Genomic DNA, 19,464 nt, shown 5'->3' on the forward strand with positions numbered 1-19,464 from the left:
ATTTATGTATTATTATTTCGGACCTTAGTGTTGATTTAGATGCTTTCTTGTATGACCGGACTGAATCTTGGGGTGGATTCATTTCTTGCACTTATCTATATTATATTATATTGTGAGACTTACGTCATTTTACTTCTTCCACTATTTTATTATATTTATTGATTGTGAACGTTGAGTTAAGGGTTCACCTACCGAAGTGGGAATGGTAGGTGCCTGCATGACCTAGGCTAAAATGGGTCGTGACAGGAGCTCTGGCCCGGTCCAGAATAAATAGGGCGATCAAATCTTTTGCCCGCAAATCGAGAAGGTGCACTGGCCGCTGATTGACCTGAATGACTGAAATATTGCTGCCTTTGACTCCCTCTGAATTCACTAGCGACACCAGAAGATCTGGCCCTCTTACTATACCTTCTATCAGAATCACGCTCGCCCCTTTGCGGCTGCTGCTGTTCCTCTAAATTCTGAGCATGGGCCTGAATACGAGCAATATCTATCCCGTCCTAGAGCGAGGCCGTCAAGCACTCCTTAATCAAATGCGGACCCAAACCACTCACGAACCGATGTACGCGGTCCCCCCATATCAGCTACCATGGCTGGAGCATACCTAGCCAAGGAATTAAAGCGAAGACTGTACTCCCAAGCACTCATATTCCTATGTCGGAGATTCAAGAACTTGTCGGCTCGGGCCCATCGAACCTCCGATGGAAAATAGTGTCAGAGGAAGGCATCCACGAGCTCTTGCCATACCGGGGGAGGTGTATTTGCCCCTCGCGAAGACATCCAAGTGTTGTACCAATGGACGGCTAAATCCAGCAATCTATAAGAAGCCAATTCTACCAACTCAGTATCAGAAGCATGTATTATCCGTAGCGTCCTCAGCATCTCATCTATAAAGCCCTGCGGGTCTTCATCTGGCTTCGACCCATGGAATTCTGGAGGGTTCAGACTAATAAAATCGCGGGCTGCCGCACCGACCGCCGCATCTGTCCGCGCCCCCGGCCCGCTGGGGCCGGGCCCGGGCGGCAACTAACTCGGGTCGCCAACCGAATAGCCTCTCTCGTCTCGCCGGCCGAGGTATCCGGCGAGGACCCGGGGGTACCGGAGCCGGAGCCGAAGCCCCTTCATGCCCCTCTCGGTAGCGGCGGAGTAGGAGGGGGTCCGAGATGGAACCTCGTTGGGGAGACTCACCCTCTTCATTCCCCTCGCCGTGGCTCCCGAATTCGATCCTCCTTCCGGCCACCATCTTGCCCTTCCGGGCTGCCGTAGCTTTCCTCTTCATAGGCATCGCTAAAATCATAACACACGATTAGGAAAAGGAAAACCTGATAACATAGCTCTATCGCACGATCTAAGATGGAAAAGAAAGGTCAATCATTCCGAAATGCCCCCGTAGCCCCCTGCTTATAAGTGTGGCACGCTTCACACCCATAAATAGGACTCTACTGGACATGGTTCGTAGACATACCCTAGGATGAACTGCTCAAATACCACTTCTGTCACGACCCAGCCGGAGGGCCATGACGCGCACCCGATACTAACCTGCCGAGCACCTTTGATCTTACATTTCATAAGCATTTCTAGGTGGACCACATAGACAGCTCGTGGGTACCATACTTAGTACAGTCATCAACAACTATGCCCATGGGTATAAGCCAACAAGGCTACCAAAATATTATACAACAATAAGAACTGATAAGATTTTAGAACATCTAGGTATATACATCTGTCTACGAGCCTTTATATAGAATACATGGATCCATAAAGACGGGGCAGGACTCCGGCATGCCCAAGTACATATGCAAAGAGTAGTACCAATAGACTGCAGCTCTGGAACAACTGGAGCGTTTGCGAATGAAGCTCCTAAGGATAAGATCCGTCTACCTAGCTACCTGCGGGCATGAACGCAGCGTCCACAAGAAGGGACGTCAGTACGAATAATGTACCGAGTATATAAGGCATGAATAATAACATAACATGAAATAAAGACAACCTATACATCCGATTGCCTCATAAGGCGAATACCATGCATGCTAACTTTATCTTTAAAAGCAATATCATAAATAAATATATATATATATATATATATATATATATATATATATATATATATATATATAAGTAAAGTTCCGCCATATAGGCACGGTGTTATCATCGTTGCGGGGTGTCCGGCCTCCTCGTCCGCGGTAATCATCTCACGCCGCCCACTAGTGGTGTATGCCCGGCCATGTAGGCACGGTGTTATTATCATTATCCATAAGCCGCCCACCGTAGTGGTGTCTGTCCGGCCATGTAGGCACGGTGTTATTAAGATACATACATATATATATATATAAATACATATATATATATGTATATATATATAGGTTACCGACCTTTGTCACTCGATAGAGTTGTAGCTTTTATTTGGGCTCTCATGCATGCTTGATATACATACACACACACACACACACACACACACATATATATATATATATGTGTGTGTGTGTGTGTGTATGTATATCAAGCATATGAGAGCCCAAATAAAAGCTACAACTCTATCGGAGTGACATAAGGTCGGTAACCTCCGATTATCTTGTGAAACAATCATCATCGTTATATCCCACCTTGAAGGAACAAGTAGCATAAGGTGAGATCAACAACAATGAATAAAATCAAGAAAGTCATGAAATGAACTCAATAATCTCATAATAGCATCAAAACCATAAGCTTTGAAATTTCTAGAAATGGGATCATCATCATCATCATTATCATCATAAGAAACATCTATGTTTAGTATCATAAGGACTTTGAAAATCATGAACTTCTAGTTTATTGGAAATAAGGATATTATGGAAAACATGTATGGGTGCATAAGAAGAGAATCATGCCTTTGGAAAGAAAGGGACTAGCCTTACATACCTTTAGTCTCCTTAACTACTTAACGTTTATCCTTCCAAGCTCGTAAATCTACATTCAAGAGAATTCATACTATCGTTAGGCTTATCGTTATATGCTTGTCTTAAGCTTTCAAATTAAATCACTTTGGAATCTGTCGAAAATCGAGTAGCATCTCCCCTCTTTATATCCCTAGTCCGAAATCACAATACCAACAACTAACACAACAACAACACTCACGCCAAGAACCTCATCATTCATACCAAAATATTCCATAAAACATCTCACACGATGTTTATCCAATTTCTCAACCAACAAATTCATTATACGATCATTTAATAGCTTTACCTCCATAAATAAACCTAAATCAATATCAATAAGGAAAGATTCATACCTTGCTCCCGCTAGAACCGCAATATCTTCAATATTCACCTTGATTTCAAGCCAAGATTCCCCGCAATATGATATTATAATCACAACTATACGCTGTCCGAACCTAAATCCGGAGATTCCATTTGATTCGCGCTAAAATTTTATGAACGGAAGTTGGGGGAAAGTTCCAGAGAGTTTGGGATGTTTTGAGGGGTGTTTGGATGAAAAATGAGGGGGTAAACCCCCTTTTATAATGTCCTAGAGTCGGCTTGCACCGACCTAGAATTTGCTCAGCGCGTTCGCTCCACCTTGGGGCGCGTTCGCGCTGAGTTATCCCTTGCTCCTCTGCGCGTTCGCGCCACCTCCAGGCGCATTCGCACAGAGTTAATCCCTGCTCTGGCAGTCTGTCTTAAAATGCTCATAACGTTTGATTCCGATGTCGGATCGATACGCGGTTTGTTGCGTTGGAAACTAGACTTCTTGAACTTTATTTTAGACTTTACTTTACCTCAAAACTCCTAATATACTAAAAGATATTCTTTCCCCAATTTAGACCAAAATTATCGTACGAAATCTTACCCAACTTTTCTCCAAAGTTCCAAAAACTTAATCTCCTTGATTCACTTGTTCTCCAGTCGTTCCATGACCTATTGCATGAGCTTAAACTCTCATAACCACAAGATAAGCACATATAATCTCATATATCTTTGACAATATCTCCAATGTCCACAATTGAACAACTAGCACCTAGCGAATCTCAACGTACAAAAACTATGAGGTGTAACATATAACTTACATCCATTGAGAATTACGAGGAGAAAGATATAACTACACCAGTAATATAAAATAATTTATAAATTGTTAGAATATATAACTTAAATCATGTAAAGAATTACTAATAGCAATTGATTTTCAAATTTGCAGGAGGCTACAAGCAGACAGATTTTTCACTAGCAATTGTAATGAGGAGGCATACACCAAAAAAGGATTGGAATGGGTGAATACAACTGAAAGCTTTAAAGATGTGCTAGATCGTCATTATCCAGACATGACAGAGAAATGGATGAATTCCAGCAGCACCTTCTCTGTGTGGGATTCTTCTCCAGAACGTCATAATCCGATTCCCCTCTATTTTCGTGTTCCTCGGCAGTGTGTATATATATATATATATATATATATATATATATATATATATATATATATATATATATATATATATATATATATATATATATCGAGGCAATTACCACATGTTGGGATTTACCATTTATATGCATGTATCAGATTGTGTGTTTGATGTTCTATTTTAATGTGATTATCGAGCCATTTCATAAAATTATTTTAGTTTGTTTTATGACTGATCTGGTTTAAAGTTTATGTTGTTTATCTCATTTATCATTTCATAACGAGAGAATTATAATTTCTTTCGTACTATAATGATGTTTGATATTGTTGTGTAACAAGTTTGATATTCTTTCGTACTAGTATGATTAGATTTTTTTAACTTGACTTCTTAAAAGTAAAACACCGAAAATTAATCAAAGAGAGATCAAGATGATTGGAATGATTTGAAAAAGTTTAATTTAAATTATACACAACAAACAGATTAACCAAAAAAAATGGTATGGGTCCATTTGACATTGTCTCAAGTTAGAGGTCTTGTCCTGTTGTAAAAACCATATTCATTCCATGCTCTGTGCTCAAAGTGACATGCCGATCGCAAATTATCCCAAGAGTTCAGGGACAATGTTAACGAGGGGTATATTTGGCCCTTTTCTGGTAGTACAGGGGTATATTTGGCTCTTTTCCGTTTAAACTACTATAGCTTAGTCGGTTATTTATTTTTCAGCGTTTTGACGCAAAAAAAAAAAAAATGACCTAGTTTAGTTGGTTTAATTTAAAAATTAAAAAAAAAAAAGATAATACATTGGGAGCAAACCAACCGAGTCGGTCGAGTAAGTCAATTTTTTCCCTTTTTTTTTTTTTTTTATAGTTACTATTAGTTTTTAAGTCCATTCTATTAGTTGACTAAATGTGTTCCACTTTAGCAAGCTCTAAGAGACTAAAATGCTCGAGGTTATATTTGAAAGACCAAAATAGACCTACTCCATAAATAAGGGACAATTTTAACTAAACAATCGAAAAAAGGAACAAATTGATTCATGAGCGCAACTCCTTTTTGGGAATCTTAAAATTTTCTCCAATTAATAAGTAATTGAGCCCCAAAAAAGGTTCACTTTTTTCGAATTTCATCTACCAAAAAATTTCAATTAGTTTTAATACTCCACCGTCTCAAATTATTTGTCATTTTTTTTGTTTTATACGTGCCTTAAAAAATATTAATCAGGAGGGTATTTGACGACTTATAACCTTATTTATGTCTAAACTATAATCTCTCTCCATTAAATGTTTTTATTTACGTGTCATCTCTATTAATGACAAAATTCTACTAAGAGTAAAACGGGAAGAACTTCTAAAAAACGTTAAATAATTTAAGACAACTATTTTTAGTAATCGTGATAAATAATTAGAGACGGGAGGAGTACTCTCGAACTTCCCTTCTCTATATCTACCAAAGGTTTTTCCTTATGCTTTTTCTTTTTACTTATTCTCCCGATGTACCACATTGGAATTCAACAAAGTTTTAGGAGAATAAGTAAAAAGAAAAAGCATAAGGAAAAACCTTTGATAGATATAGAGAAGGGAAGTTCGAGAGTACTCCTCCCGTCGTTAAAAAGTAAAATAAACAAAACAAAAAGGTAGAGAACACGGAATATATTTCGATGAAATCAAGATTTTGAAACTTCTCACAAGTGATCTTCAAACATGTCCATGTATTTGCCACAAGAAGTGTTGATTGAAATCTTGCTAAGACTACCCACCAAGTCCATCATTCAGTCAGTGGCGGAGCTACATAGAGCCGAGAGTGTTCATCCGAACCCCCTCGGCGGAAAAAATCACTATTTTTACAAGGTTAAAATTATTTTTTATATGTATATAGTAGATGTTGAACCCCCTTAGGCTTCTTCATATGTTTACTTTATTATATTTTGAATCCCCTCGGCGGAAATCCTGGCTTCGCCACTGCATTCGGTGTACAAGTGTATGCAAGTCATGGTATTCTCTTATTACTAGCTCTAATGTCATTTCCCTACACCTCTAAAACCAAGAAGATTACTTGTTAGTACGACATTGCTCAGGAGAACCATTAAAAGAAATTTATGCTTATTCTATGACAATAAAAAGTTTGATCAGTATGTTCAGTTTGATGTACCATTTGAGTGCGAAAATCACTTTAATATTGTGGGTAGTTGTAACGGGCTTTTGTGCATTTCAGACGAGCTGTGGGATTATAAGGACATTTTCTATATTTGGAATCCATGCATCAGAAAGTCAGTAAACCTCCCCGAACCAATATTTACATTTAAGTCACATGGTCCCTTTGATCATACACTGGGGTTTGGATTTGATCCTGTTACTAATGACTACAAGGTGGTAAGAATAGTACACACTGGTTGTAATACTGATAAGGTACCACCTCATGTTGAGCTTTACAAGTTGAGCACCGGTGTTTGGCAAGATATTGGTTTTGTTGCCCCATCTTATCTGTTTTTTCCGCTGATACCAGGGGTCTATGTAAATGGGGCTTGTCATTGGGTTGCCGCTAAACGGAAAAAAGGAGATTCTCATAATATGGAGTATGATGATTGTTCTGTTTGATATGCAGGACGAGACGTTCTGGGAGATGACGGTACCGGGTAGTTTAGTTGAGAAGTTTTGGTTTACTGATGATTGGATTGCTCCTTTTGTGTCACAGGAGTCACTTTGTTTGGTTGATCATTTGTTTGATGATGATAAAACACTTGATATTTGGATGATGAAAGAGTATGGTGACCCAGAATCATGGGTTAAACAGTTCAGCATCAGTTTATATCACATTATATTTCGACTTTGGTGTTGTTGATGATTTTTTTCTCGATGCGTCATGGTGGTTGTCAGCGTCAGATTGCTCATTTGTTGGTGAAGCCAATAGCTTCAAGGAAAAATATTGAAATATTTTGGAGAGCGAACAATGGGCTCTTCGTTTCATAAGATCCTGCAGTTGAAAAAGTTAATAATCTTGGCATTCGTAATTCATAGCATTTATCGCGTCATGATGCACTTCATGTTAATACTTACAAAGTGAGCCTTATTTTACTTGATAAAAGCACAAACTGTTTTGCTGGAGACACCAGTGAAGAATCATCCAAATTAAGCAAGAGGGAGCCTAGAGGTGGAAGGAAAGTTCTTAGAGGCAACACTAAAAGAGGACTGCAGATTCTCTCCTTTTGCGCATTAGTTTATTGATGTCCATCTCAAAAGTTAAAGCAAAGAGGTTGCGCATGATAAAACGGAAGAACAGGCAAGTTCAAATATCTTGCTAGTCTACTTGTAGGCTGTAGCCCTTAGCTATGTTCTAGTTGATCTATACTTTGTGGCTCTGTTGAGGTTTTTGCTAAATGCACGACAATATGATAGCTGAGTGAGTCTTTTGAGCTGACATATTATATAGGGAAAATGTGCAAATATACCCCTCAACTTTGCGATTTAGAGCAGATATACCCCTCGTTAAAAAAGTGGTGTACATATACCCCTGTCGTTACAAAATGGTGCAAATATCTTCTATGAGACAAACACGAACATACAAAAGATCCTTTTGCTTGTATTACATTTCAACTCTTTTAGTCCTATAAGTTTTTGGATAAAGTTCACTAAAGTTTAGCTGCTGATCATCGTAAACATAATGCAGCTAGTTCTTGTTTTAAAATCTTACCGTCTCTTGCAACTTGAGATTGTTATGCAGGTTTCAGGGTGGCGTTGGGGACCTCCTTTAATTTATTGGAAGGTCAAAGTTTCTTGAATGGGCCAGGAGTGCGAGGAAATTTGTTATGCTCTTGGGTATTAAAACTCTTTGGATAGAGGCTGTAAATCTAGTGTCATGACTACTACTAGATAGATGTTTTTGGGTTCATCATACTTTCAGACCTTGTTGTTTTTGCAACTATCCGGTGATTATTAGTACATTATCTACCAAACTTCTATGTTGTAGGACATTTAGCAGTTGTAATCCTAAAAACCACTTTGATGAACAGGTTTTTGCTTTCTTGATTATATTCCTTGTCAGCATTTCTTCCTTTTACAATTTGCTGATCTTAAAAGCAGGATTGGCTAATGTTTTCCTAGTTCCTTCATCTTCCTATTCTCTTCTATGTCTTCCTACTTGAAGTGTACTATTTGTCTTTGCTGAGACCTTCAAATTTAGTTGACGTCAACATCCATTTGCAATTTGAGTTTCTTTGATATACTAGAATGCGTTTCCAGCCACTACTTTACCCAAGTATTTTTGCCTCATGATAGGAAATCAGCTGAGTTTATTCTTTGTTAGGTAGCTCCCATCGTATAGTTATAAATTGTTCGTGTTATCTGTGCCCCTTCCAATCTATTCGATAGTTGTGACATCATGTATACCCATTCTTTTATGCCAAGTTCATCATCTTCTTTGGCAGTTGACTTTGTTCTAACTGACTAAAGGAAAACCAACCCTTCATTGTGCACCATTCTATGGAAAATCTATTCGAATTGTGTCCAGCCTTCTCTTACCCTTCATTGATTTACAGCCTGTTGCTACGTTTGTAGTTTTTGCAAATGCTTAACAAATACACTAGTGGAGACAACTATTTTTGAGTTGCCATATTTGATATAAGATAGTCACAAACCTACAAAAGTTTCATTTGTGCATATTATTGTTTTAATAACTTGAATAAGTTTCTGCGTGAACTTAGTTCACTAAAGTTAGGTGCTAATCTCCTTCAACATTTCACAGCTAGGTCCTGTCTTAAAATCTGATCAATGCTTTGCAAACATGACATTTTATGTGATGCTCAAGCTGAGACAGTGACGTGAATTTTCTTACTGGATGGGAAAGGATTGTGTTACCTTTTCGATTTTGAACCCTAGGTTGAATGTTGAAAGTTTGAAGGATTTCTACGTGTTTGAGTCCGTTAAAGTGTTAGAATTAACGTGTAATAACCGTTAAATAGGGGTCATCCATTTATAAATCATCAATCAAATAAATCATTTAACTAATATAAAAGCTTCCTTTGGCAAATCTCTCATCTTTCTTATCTAGCATGCTCTTAGAGATCTTGAGTATAGTAAAGCTGGCTTGGCATTGCAAAAAGCGTAAAAAAGTCGTGCAAGATCATAAGCAAATTGCCAAGAGCCGCACGGTGTGCTTAGTCAAAGTATAAGACCGAGACAGTCAGTTCAAAATAAGGTTGATTATGTGTTTGTTCAAAATTAATTGTCTCAGCAAGATTTATGAAGAGGCTGGGATGTTCTTACACATGGAGGACATCGTGTGACATTTACCACTAAGAGGTGCTAGATACCATTTAAAGTATAATAAATACCGTCAAGCCGTAGCAAAGTCGAAGAAAGTTAATACTAATACGTAAGATGATATAGTTTTCATAATAGTCACTAGATATTACGCACATTGTATTGTATTTTTCCCTTTTAAGACAGTAGTTCTAGTAATTTTAAGTAAAAGCTTATCGCATCGTACCAACTTCTGGCATTTTCTTCCAGATTTTTGTGAGTGAACCACCGTTGGAAAAAAACAGGGTAAGCCCACCCATAGTTTTTGTCATACTAACGCCAGAATCTAGGTATAGCCACACACAAGTCATCCAAATCAGACACCCGAAAACGAGAACATGATAGATAGTTCACAAACCAATACAAAATTTGCTAAATTACAGAGCAATAAACAATTTTTTTTTGCTAGGATCAAAAAACATCCCCGATAGAAACATGTCCAGTCCTTTAGATATAGGCAAAAGCTCAACATGAGCATGGGAAGTTGCCATTTGACATCACATAACCACAAAACAGCCTATCTAGTTTCAAAAGGAAGTGAGGGGTGAGGTTATGACCTCTCACATTCAGAGGATATTAAGTCCCATTTTTAATACTTTAAATAAAATCATCAGAATAAAGATGGTACTGCTGAATATCGTAGCGGCCCCTGCTGCAAAGAATCGAGTGCCTCAATGTGCTGTAGTATTGGAGTAAATTGCAATCCAATGATCTGAACTTGGGGATTTGAGTGCCCGTCCAGGAAAACACTAGTAATCTGCATATTCCCCATGCCAAAAGGTTATTTGTATTGCGTGTTGCTTAACTACGTCTTCAACAGTCCATCAGGATGTTAAAGGGATTCAATGGAAGGGAAATGCAGTGGTAGCAATTATAGAGTCAATTATCAGAGAAGGTAAAAGAACTAGAAGAACTGTGGCATAGAAAAAACAAATGGCATCAAACAAAATATAAGAGCTGATTCTTCTCTTAAAAAGTACTACAGGTCTATAGCTCATGAACCCTGGAATAGTGGCAGATTGAGGATTTTCACTAAGGGAGTCAAACTGCAAAGTAAACACATGAAAAAGTCAAGGGATTCTTATAACATAATTATTCTTTACCTATTTACACACTAATTTTCCAGCGAAAGGGTGTCAATTGACACCCTACTGCGCGCCACCAATTAGATATCATTTTCTCTCAAGAAAAATTGTATATAAGGACATCTGAATCTAATAAAGTTACATCGATCATCTTTCAATGATAGCAGGAAAAGTCATGCAGAAGATTCTAACTTTACCTTGACAGATGCACAAGAAAGAAGTTTACAAAATTCAAGGTTAACAGTTACCAAAAATGCAACCATCTTTGATCCATCACTTTGCCACCCCACCCTTCCCTGGACTCATCTTAGCCCCATGGGAAATCTTTAGTGCTCCTTTCTTCAGATTATATGAAAACTTGATATTTTTTAACCGAGAAATCCCTGAGGGACGTAGCGCAGTTTGAAACTTGGTGATTAATGAGCCCGCCCCTCTGCCCTTGTCCACTTAACAAAAAGTTTTTGTCAGCGGCAAGGTTCAAATAAGTAACGTGAGCCTCACACACACATCATACGTTGCACTCTTACCACAAGACCAAAGCCTTAGGGGCCAGTTCAAATGAAACCTTAAGATGAATGGATCTCAATTAAATGACATATTTTCTTTCAGTTGATAGAATGGTGCACTAGAGGGTGTAAAAGACTCAAGGTTACATAAACACACGGTCAAAATTGTACAAGCACAAGGAATTCCTATAATTCTACATAATTGAGAAAGATGCCCTTTGTTTTTGACTCTGATACGAGCAGGTGCCTTTCAACACTCCCTGCTGTCAGTCGAGATACAGGAAAATAGAGAAGAACCCCAAAGGAGTCCCACTATCTTTAGATTTAGTCTCAAAATAGTCCTATTTCTTTCAGGTGGAGCATTAATAGTCCACATTCTTTGATAAGGTGGTACACTCTTAGTCCTAATCTTAGCCACCGTTAATTTTTAAACGAAGCATAGAATGTCATGTGTACCTCACCTGATATTTTATTCTAAAGCAAACGGGATTTTTTTTCCCTTTCTTCAAACAAACCCGACCAATTCCTGACTAATTGGCTTTGTTGATCTAAGGAAGAATTTTATGTTTGCTTTGTTTGAATCATATATTACTTTGACATTTACATACTCTGAGACGGAGAGTAATCACTCTCTTAAGCTTCTTGTTCTAAATACAAAGTGGTCTTTTATAGACATCTACTGCAAGGCAAAAAGTTTGTTGGTCAACCTTTGGGTAAAATATATATAATATTAATTAATTTTTGGTGTTCGTACATAAATTTTTTGTACTTCTCTACCTAGGTAAAAGATCACACATGAGTGACGACAGCTTCCTAAGTTCTATGTTAGACACTTGGATCCTTGTAGTTTTTTGTAGTTTTATGCACTGTACTTTGGATTAGCAAAGACTACCTATAGTAAGAAAGTAAGCTCCTAAAACTACTTTTCCTTTCAGTTATTTTATCTGGTGCCAAAGAGAACAATATTTTCCTTATTTTAGATTTAGCCTCATAGATTCATACGAGTGTTTAGGATGGGAGGGATTGAGGAGAAGGGATCAAATATTATTTATATATAAACACAAAAGTGATGACCCACTTGTGTCTGATCCAGTTGTGAAAACTTAATAAAATGCATATTCATACTACATTTTCTTACTGGAGGGACAAGACAGCATTTTCTTTTTTTATCATTAGTTGGAAGTGATCTGTTGGCATGTCCATTATATTCTTAAACTATGTTTCTTCAATTTTTTTACTGAAAAAAGACTGCAGCAATTTACTTGACTGCATTTTCTCGGCTTGGAGATATTCTGGACATTTACATTCTATCATTTTGTACTTAATATAATATTTATTTATTTTCTTGTATGGAAATAGAAAATGATGAATTGAATCAATGAGCTTGATGACAAATCAGGCACTAGGGTTCTTCGGGGAGAAAAAACACAGAGAAAAGAAACTCCGGAGAAAGTTGATCTCTAGTTGTGCAAGAGAAGCCAGAACAAAGATATGAGTTTGGAAGACGCACGTGAAATTATTGTCTCCGTTAACAAAACAAACAGTGGTTAAAGTTAGGATAGAAAGTGCACCACTTTATCAAACAATAAAAAAAGGGCAGCCCGGTGCACTAAGCTCCGGCTATGCGCGGGGTCCGGGGAAGGGCCGGACCACAAGGGTCTATTGTACGCAGCCTTACCTTGCATTTCTGCAAGAGGCTGTTTCCACGGCTCAAACCCGTGACCTCCTGGTCACATGGCAGCAACTTTACCAGTTACGCCAAGGCTCCCCTTCCACTTTATCAAACAATATGCACTATATATGCTCCATATGAAAGAATTGGGTAGGACATTAGCTGTGACTTTGAATGATCAGGCAAACTCTGGGAGGTGAACAAAATAAGGCCCCGTTTGTCCATAGATACCAAAAAAAAAAAAAAATCACCTTTTTTTTTGGAATTTTGGAGTTGGAGTTGGAGTTGTGTTTGGCCAAGTTTTTGAAATTGTAGTTTTTGGTGAAATGTAGTTGTAAAAAAAGTGAAAAAGGTGAAAAAATTTTGAAAAACAAGTTTTTTGATTTTTTGGTATTCCGGAATACAACTTCAAGTTGTATTCGGAATTCTCATGGCCAAACGCTGATTCCGGAAAAAAGTGAAAACATTTTCGGAATAAAGTGAATAATTCTTATGGCCAAACGGGGGCTAAGTTTCTCATTTACCAAACTGAACAGAGCATACCTGAGTACAGCCAAATAATTTTAGTACTTCCAATGACAAGCAGTTATCAACAATCAATCCCAGGGCATCATTTGTCAAGTTGCGGCACCAAGACAAATCCAGACTAATCAGATTTTTTGAGCATTTGGCTAGAGAGATTGCAGTGTTGTGTGAAACCTATAAAAACCATATAAAGACATTGAAAAAAATAAGATTCCTTGACTTTCAGTCTAGCAATAATCCATTGACTTTTGGATTATCAAATTCCACGTAACCAGAAAAATGTAGAAGAGGAAAACTGTGGTCTAGAAATGAAATCAAAGAAAATCTGCAGGTTCAGATTACAAAACCCACGGTTCCTTTGCTAGTTCTCTCAAAATTATATTTGTTTGATAAGTAATGTAGATTTACAAACAGTGCAGCACCAAGAAGGTCACCACAAAACTGAGTGGAATTTCATCCCTTAGGATTGTAGGGAGTCTATGAATTCCATTACATTGTCAGGAACATCTACAGGCTTCCTTTTACACCAAAAGTTGCTCTCAAATTATAGTTGAATAGTTGTTATATCTAAGCAAAGTTCACAACATACCACAAAGCAATAATCTTGATAAAGTGGGTAAACCCTTATGTAACAAACAATACTTAAAAAGCAAAACTGGAAACTAAAATCATTAGAATCCCTTGTTCTATCCCTCTATAAAACGTTGATCTAAGACGAATTTTTCTGGCTTGGTCAAGAATTCTAAGTCAAGTGTGCGATGCTGGTGATTACTAGATAACAAAGACATAAGGTAGCAGATACCAACTGGAATTCAGCAAAGAGAAGCACAATCAGAACCCAGAACACATTTTCCTAGGACATACAAACACAATAAAGAGGTGATGAGCAATACATGCTGTCAAATACCTTACTGACACAATTGAGAGACAGTTCCTTCAAAGACTCGCCACTAGTTTCCACATAAGCAGCAACAGCTTCATCACTGCCATTAATAAAGATAATTGTAAGCTTATACCACTTTCATTTTGCTATTTATGAATTCAAGGAATCCAGAACATACTATCAAAAAAGATGGTACTTCTTTTTTCATTTTTTGAATAATGTATACTGCGAAGATCCTATATATTGCTTGAAATTACTATTCTAAGCCTTCAAACAAATCCTTTTTTGTCATTTACAAAGAATGCCAACTGGGAAGATCCTATATCTCTTCTACCTTAAGCCTTCAAACAGGAAGTGTCTGTCAAGTAAATCTGAAATCAAGCCCTTTAATAGTTTTTGACAAATTGCTCTTAAGACATAAGCAGCCGACATTCAAGAAAAGAATAATATGCTACACAAAATGACGATGAAGATTGCAGGCAAACGATTACGGCTAAAGACACTGCATATGCTACAGTTAGAAAAGCATTATCTGCTCAATTGCTATATTTTGGAAACCTGAATGCATTGCGATATAGTTTTAGCTTGTCAACTGCTCTACAACCAGTGGCAAGATGTCCAATTGCAGAGTCTGTCAATTTACGCAAGTCACTCAGGTCTATAGCGCGTAATCCAGGACAGTTTTGTGAAATCTCTTTCAGAGAACAGTCAGTCAATTCCCTGCGTCAGATTCAAGGCACAAAGAAAATCAGTATCAGTCAAATTTCTCTGTGGATCATCATTTGAAACAGGACGAAAACCACTTACATGCATCCCTTCAGAACAATCTCTCTCAGACTCTGACCTCGATGAGTGACAAATTCTTTAATAAAAGCATCACATACAGTCTGGATTCCAGCTAGTGATAGAACTTCCAGATGTTCTAGCTTTAGTAATGCTGGAAGAATAAGCATGGGATCTATTGCTTCGCAATCGTCTAGATATAACTCTCTCAGAACTGATCCCAATGAATTAGATAAACAGCTAATCCCATCACATGTCAGCAAAGAGCATTGGCTGAGATTCATTGACCTTAAATTAGGTGCTGCAGAGATGATCGCCGTAAGCCCGGTATCCGAAAGACGACATGCACCTTTCAAGGATAAAGTCGTCAATGCAGGAAGATTGTTTGGACAACGAGCTAATGTAGCCAATAGGATATAATCTGGCATACAGCGACCACACTGATCCAGTTGAAGCACCTGGTTCCACAAAGAAAACATCTTGAAGTTCACAATTCAGAACTAACATATCATTGATCTATTACTACATATACAAGCAAAACTTGACTGGAGAGGCTGAAGACATTTAAAAGTTAATACAGATCACGCGAAGAGGAACACTTTTATACAGGTCCAACTAAGGAATAGGACAAATTACAGGCTATACATGGATGTCGTTTATCTAAAAGCACGGCGGGAAGAAAACAGCCTTATTTTTTATTAATTTTAGTTCCAACACCAATGCAGTGCTCGAGACCATAGTTAAGCTGAGATTATGCGACTGAACGTGGTCCATTTGTGGCTCCTATGTAAAAGGAAAGTACTTATTCTTTAGTAGCATTAGTAAGTATCATATGTACAGACTGAACAGCAATGCAGGTTTTATTTTCTTTTTCGTGTCTGGTTTTTTTTGGAGGGGGGGGGGGGGGGGGGGGTGGGGGGTCTTGCTTCTACAATGAGAAATGAATAAAACTAAAATGTAGTATTCATAAAAATGTTTGATTCCTCAAATGAGAGGTGAATAGGAAGGAGAGAGAAACAAACTATCTACTTCCCTATGTTAAGTATTGATGATTTACTTGCAATCATTTGGTATGCTGAAATGTAATATACTGCATCACCTTCCATCCAGCTTTGGACGGATTGAGAATGATGATGCAGAGTTACGCAACCCTTCCACTTTTACTTCACGTTTTCTAATATTTCCCACCTAACTGAGGAGGAACATGTACACTTCCACTTTTACCAACTACTCATCCAACCATTCCTCTTTTCACTCCAATAAAACATAGCATAAGTAAAAACAAAAATAAAAACTCACCACCAAGTTGCTGGTGTCGCATCCTTCAAAGCTCTGTGTGAACTTCTCCTCGTTCAACCATGAACAATCCCTTATGCGTATCTCTGTAGGAGATCCACGGATAAGAAGTTCAAAAAATTGATACGTCATTTTCCGAGAGTCGCACAGTGACTGGCAAATCCTGTGCCTGAGTGCATCAGGTACACAATCAAGTGAAGTGATTGCATCTGCATTCTTCACTAAAATGCCCATGCATAGGTCTTGTAGTGAGGGAACCACCAGCTTTGTAGATTGGCACTGCTGGTCCTTTTTGGGAACCCATACCACTTCAATCTTACTTTTCTCAGATTTACTCTGCTGCTGATGCTTGTTGTTTGTTTCACGATCTCTAATAATCTTCATAGCAGTTGAAAATGGACCGGGCCAGTCTTCTATTTCTTCAGTGACAACTACCTCCTGTGGAATTTCCTCAGAAGCCTCATCAGCGACATTGATCTCCTGTTCCTCTTGGGAAGAGAAATGAGCAAACCTGGAAGCATTTCGTCTAGCAATATCCCTAAACCTGTCTCTATGAACTGTTCTTGTAGCAGTTAGACTGCCATCGGTATCTGCAACTTGAGTTCCATCCTGAATTGTCCTATTCTCTGATAAATTTATAGCTCCTGAAACGATATCATCGACAAGTACCTCTGCCCCATGCTCGGATTTTACTTCCAATGTATCAATACCATGACGCAAATCATCGACCCCCATCACCTTTTTTCCTTTTTCCTCTCTGCTAAGCTTCCTTCTTGTCTTTGAAGGACCATTTTTCAAAATGGCACCTTGCCCATCACCCTGAACAGCCAGATCTACGGCTTCTGACAAACAAGCAGACTGAGGTACTGTCTGCTCAATTGGCATCTCGAATGCTACCTCTGATTCCAATTTCACCGAATGAATCACTGACAAACCCTGTTCAGAAACTGTGCCTTTACATTTCTCTTCTCTACTGAACCTCCTCCTCTTAACACTAGAAGGCTCAACTGAAACGCAACTGTTTGACATTCCTTCACGTAGCTTTCCTTGAGACAACTTCTCATCACAACCATTCTGAACATTTCCAATCTTGCCAACGGAGCCACCACTGCTTTCTTCAACTGCTCCCTTCGAGATTTTCTTGCCAGACCGCAAACTCAAAAACTTAGTGTCCCCTTCTACCTGCACTTCCATACTCGCCCTTTTCTCCCCTTTCCCCTCTTTAACATATTCAACTAAATTTCCTATATCATCAGATTCATTCTGACTTATTTCTTCAACTTCTTCACTATGTAACACCTCTAAACCCTTATCTTCATCCAAAGCCGAGCTTTCTACACCAAAAGCATTTTTCAAACTCTTCCCATTATCAATTTCAAAATCCTTACTCTTTCCTTTATGATTCAAATTTTCGCCAACTTCACTCAAACCGGTTTTAGAAGCCAATCTCAAACTCCTCCTTCTAGCAACACGAGGAATATCAGGACTAGCCGAAGTAGGAGAAGCCGGAGTCACGTCACATAAAGGCTGGACTGAAGTCTCAAGAGATTTCGATGGAGTTGCCGGTTCCAATACACCATTTTCTAAGGTTTTTGAAGAGATTTTAGGCTTGGTTGCCGGAGCGACCTCGCGAGACCTCATAATTGTCATTATCTCTTAATCCTATGAAGTTACCACAATAAAGAAACCAAAATGAGCCACAAAACAAAACAAAACAAAAAAAAAAAAACATACGCATATATATAAACACATAGTTGATTTCTCAAATGGTTACTCAACTAATAGTTATTATCTCAAAAAGTCACTTTCTTTGTTAGAAGAAAATTGGAATCAAGAAGAAAGGTGACTTTCTGAGATAATAAGTAGAGTACTAGTTGAGTGACCATCTAAGAAATCAACCCTATAAACACAAGTATTCATGTATAGTGCACGAAATAAAAGACAAAATTCAAATTCAGCAGAGACAGATTGAGAAACACTTATAAAGTTGGTTAAAACGGAACAAAGAAAGCTTATCTATATTGACGGATAGAGTTAAGTTGACAGTTGCCACTTCTCATGTACTTGGCAATAATACCCATAATAATTATTGTTTTATTGCCAAGTACGTGAATAAGTTTCTTCTATTTTTTCTACTGAAACTTAAAGACCTAAACTTTTTCCAATAAACCTTTTTCTAGGGCTTTTGAAGAGGCTTTAAGCTTGGATATCGGTTATCTCTTACTTCTATGAAGTTAACACACACGGATGAAACCAAAATGAGCCACACAAAACCACATAGCTATATATATAAACACAAGTATTCATGTATCTACAATATAAAACAACACGTAAAAAGGGACAAAATTCAAACTCAGCAAAAAGAATTATTCACTTTTTCCCGGAAATACTTTTCACTTTATTTGAAAATCAAAGTTTGGCCATGAAAATTCCAAATACAACTTGGAATCTGAAAAACACCTAAAACCTGTTTTCACTTTCATTTTTTTTTTTTTTTTGTTATTCACTTTCGGTGCATTCAAACAACCAAATATTCTTTGCAAAAACTATAACCAAACACAACACCAACTTTCACTTCAAAATTACAAATAAAATGAAAAATATTTGGTTTCTATGGCCAAACGCCTACTTAGTTGAGTTACCATTTGAGAAAACAAGTACTCATTCAAAATTCAAACTTATAAAGTTAGTTGAAGGATTAGAGTAGTAAGTTGAGAGTTAGTTACCAGTGAGGGCGAGTGGTATTTGGGGAACTTAGTGAAATGACGGAGAAGGGTGAAATCGGGAAATGAGGGTAAAGTATAGTGTGACAGTGTGAAAGGAATTTTCCGCGGCGGTAGTGGGCGAGCTGCTTACTGCAACTGTAGTGAAGTAACGGAAAATGAGGTTGTATATTGCGCGGCGGTGGAAGGAAGTGGCGGGAGGTGTATTTATGGGCAAATTGGATTGGGAAAGCTTCGCGGACACGCCTCTTGGTATAACTTCCACTTTCCCGCCAATTATATATATTTGGCTTGGGCTTTTGGGTTACAATCAGGCCCAATTTTT

General features: G+C 38.0%; 1 protein-coding gene and 1 pseudogene across 1 annotated transcript; one reads left to right on the forward strand and one right to left on the reverse strand.

Annotated features, from left to right (window-relative positions):
- The first annotated feature begins 6,072 nt into the window (after nucleotides 1–6,072).
- Nucleotides 6,073–7,250, forward strand: LOC132038495 (F-box protein At3g07870-like; annotated as a pseudogene).
- A 2,737-nt stretch (nucleotides 7,251–9,987) lies between these two features.
- On the reverse strand, nucleotides 9,988–19,255 carry LOC132037420 (uncharacterized). Its single transcript, XM_059427933.1, has 7 exons — nucleotides 19,143–19,255; nucleotides 16,420–18,078; nucleotides 15,145–15,578; nucleotides 14,896–15,057; nucleotides 14,362–14,437; nucleotides 13,473–13,628; nucleotides 9,988–10,423 (listed from the first exon to the last, which is right to left on the reverse strand). The coding sequence occupies exons 2-7, from the start codon at nucleotides 18,064–18,066 to the stop codon at nucleotides 10,277–10,279; spliced, it is 2,622 nt and encodes an 873-aa protein (XP_059283916.1). The 5' UTR covers nucleotides 18,067–18,078; nucleotides 19,143–19,255; the 3' UTR covers nucleotides 9,988–10,276.
- Nucleotides 19,256–19,464: the final 209 nt, after the last annotated feature.

This window comes from Lycium ferocissimum, chromosome 11 (assembly GCF_029784015.1).
Source record: "Lycium ferocissimum isolate CSIRO_LF1 chromosome 11, AGI_CSIRO_Lferr_CH_V1, whole genome shotgun sequence".
Taxonomy (NCBI): Eukaryota; Viridiplantae; Streptophyta; class Magnoliopsida; order Solanales; family Solanaceae; genus Lycium; species Lycium ferocissimum.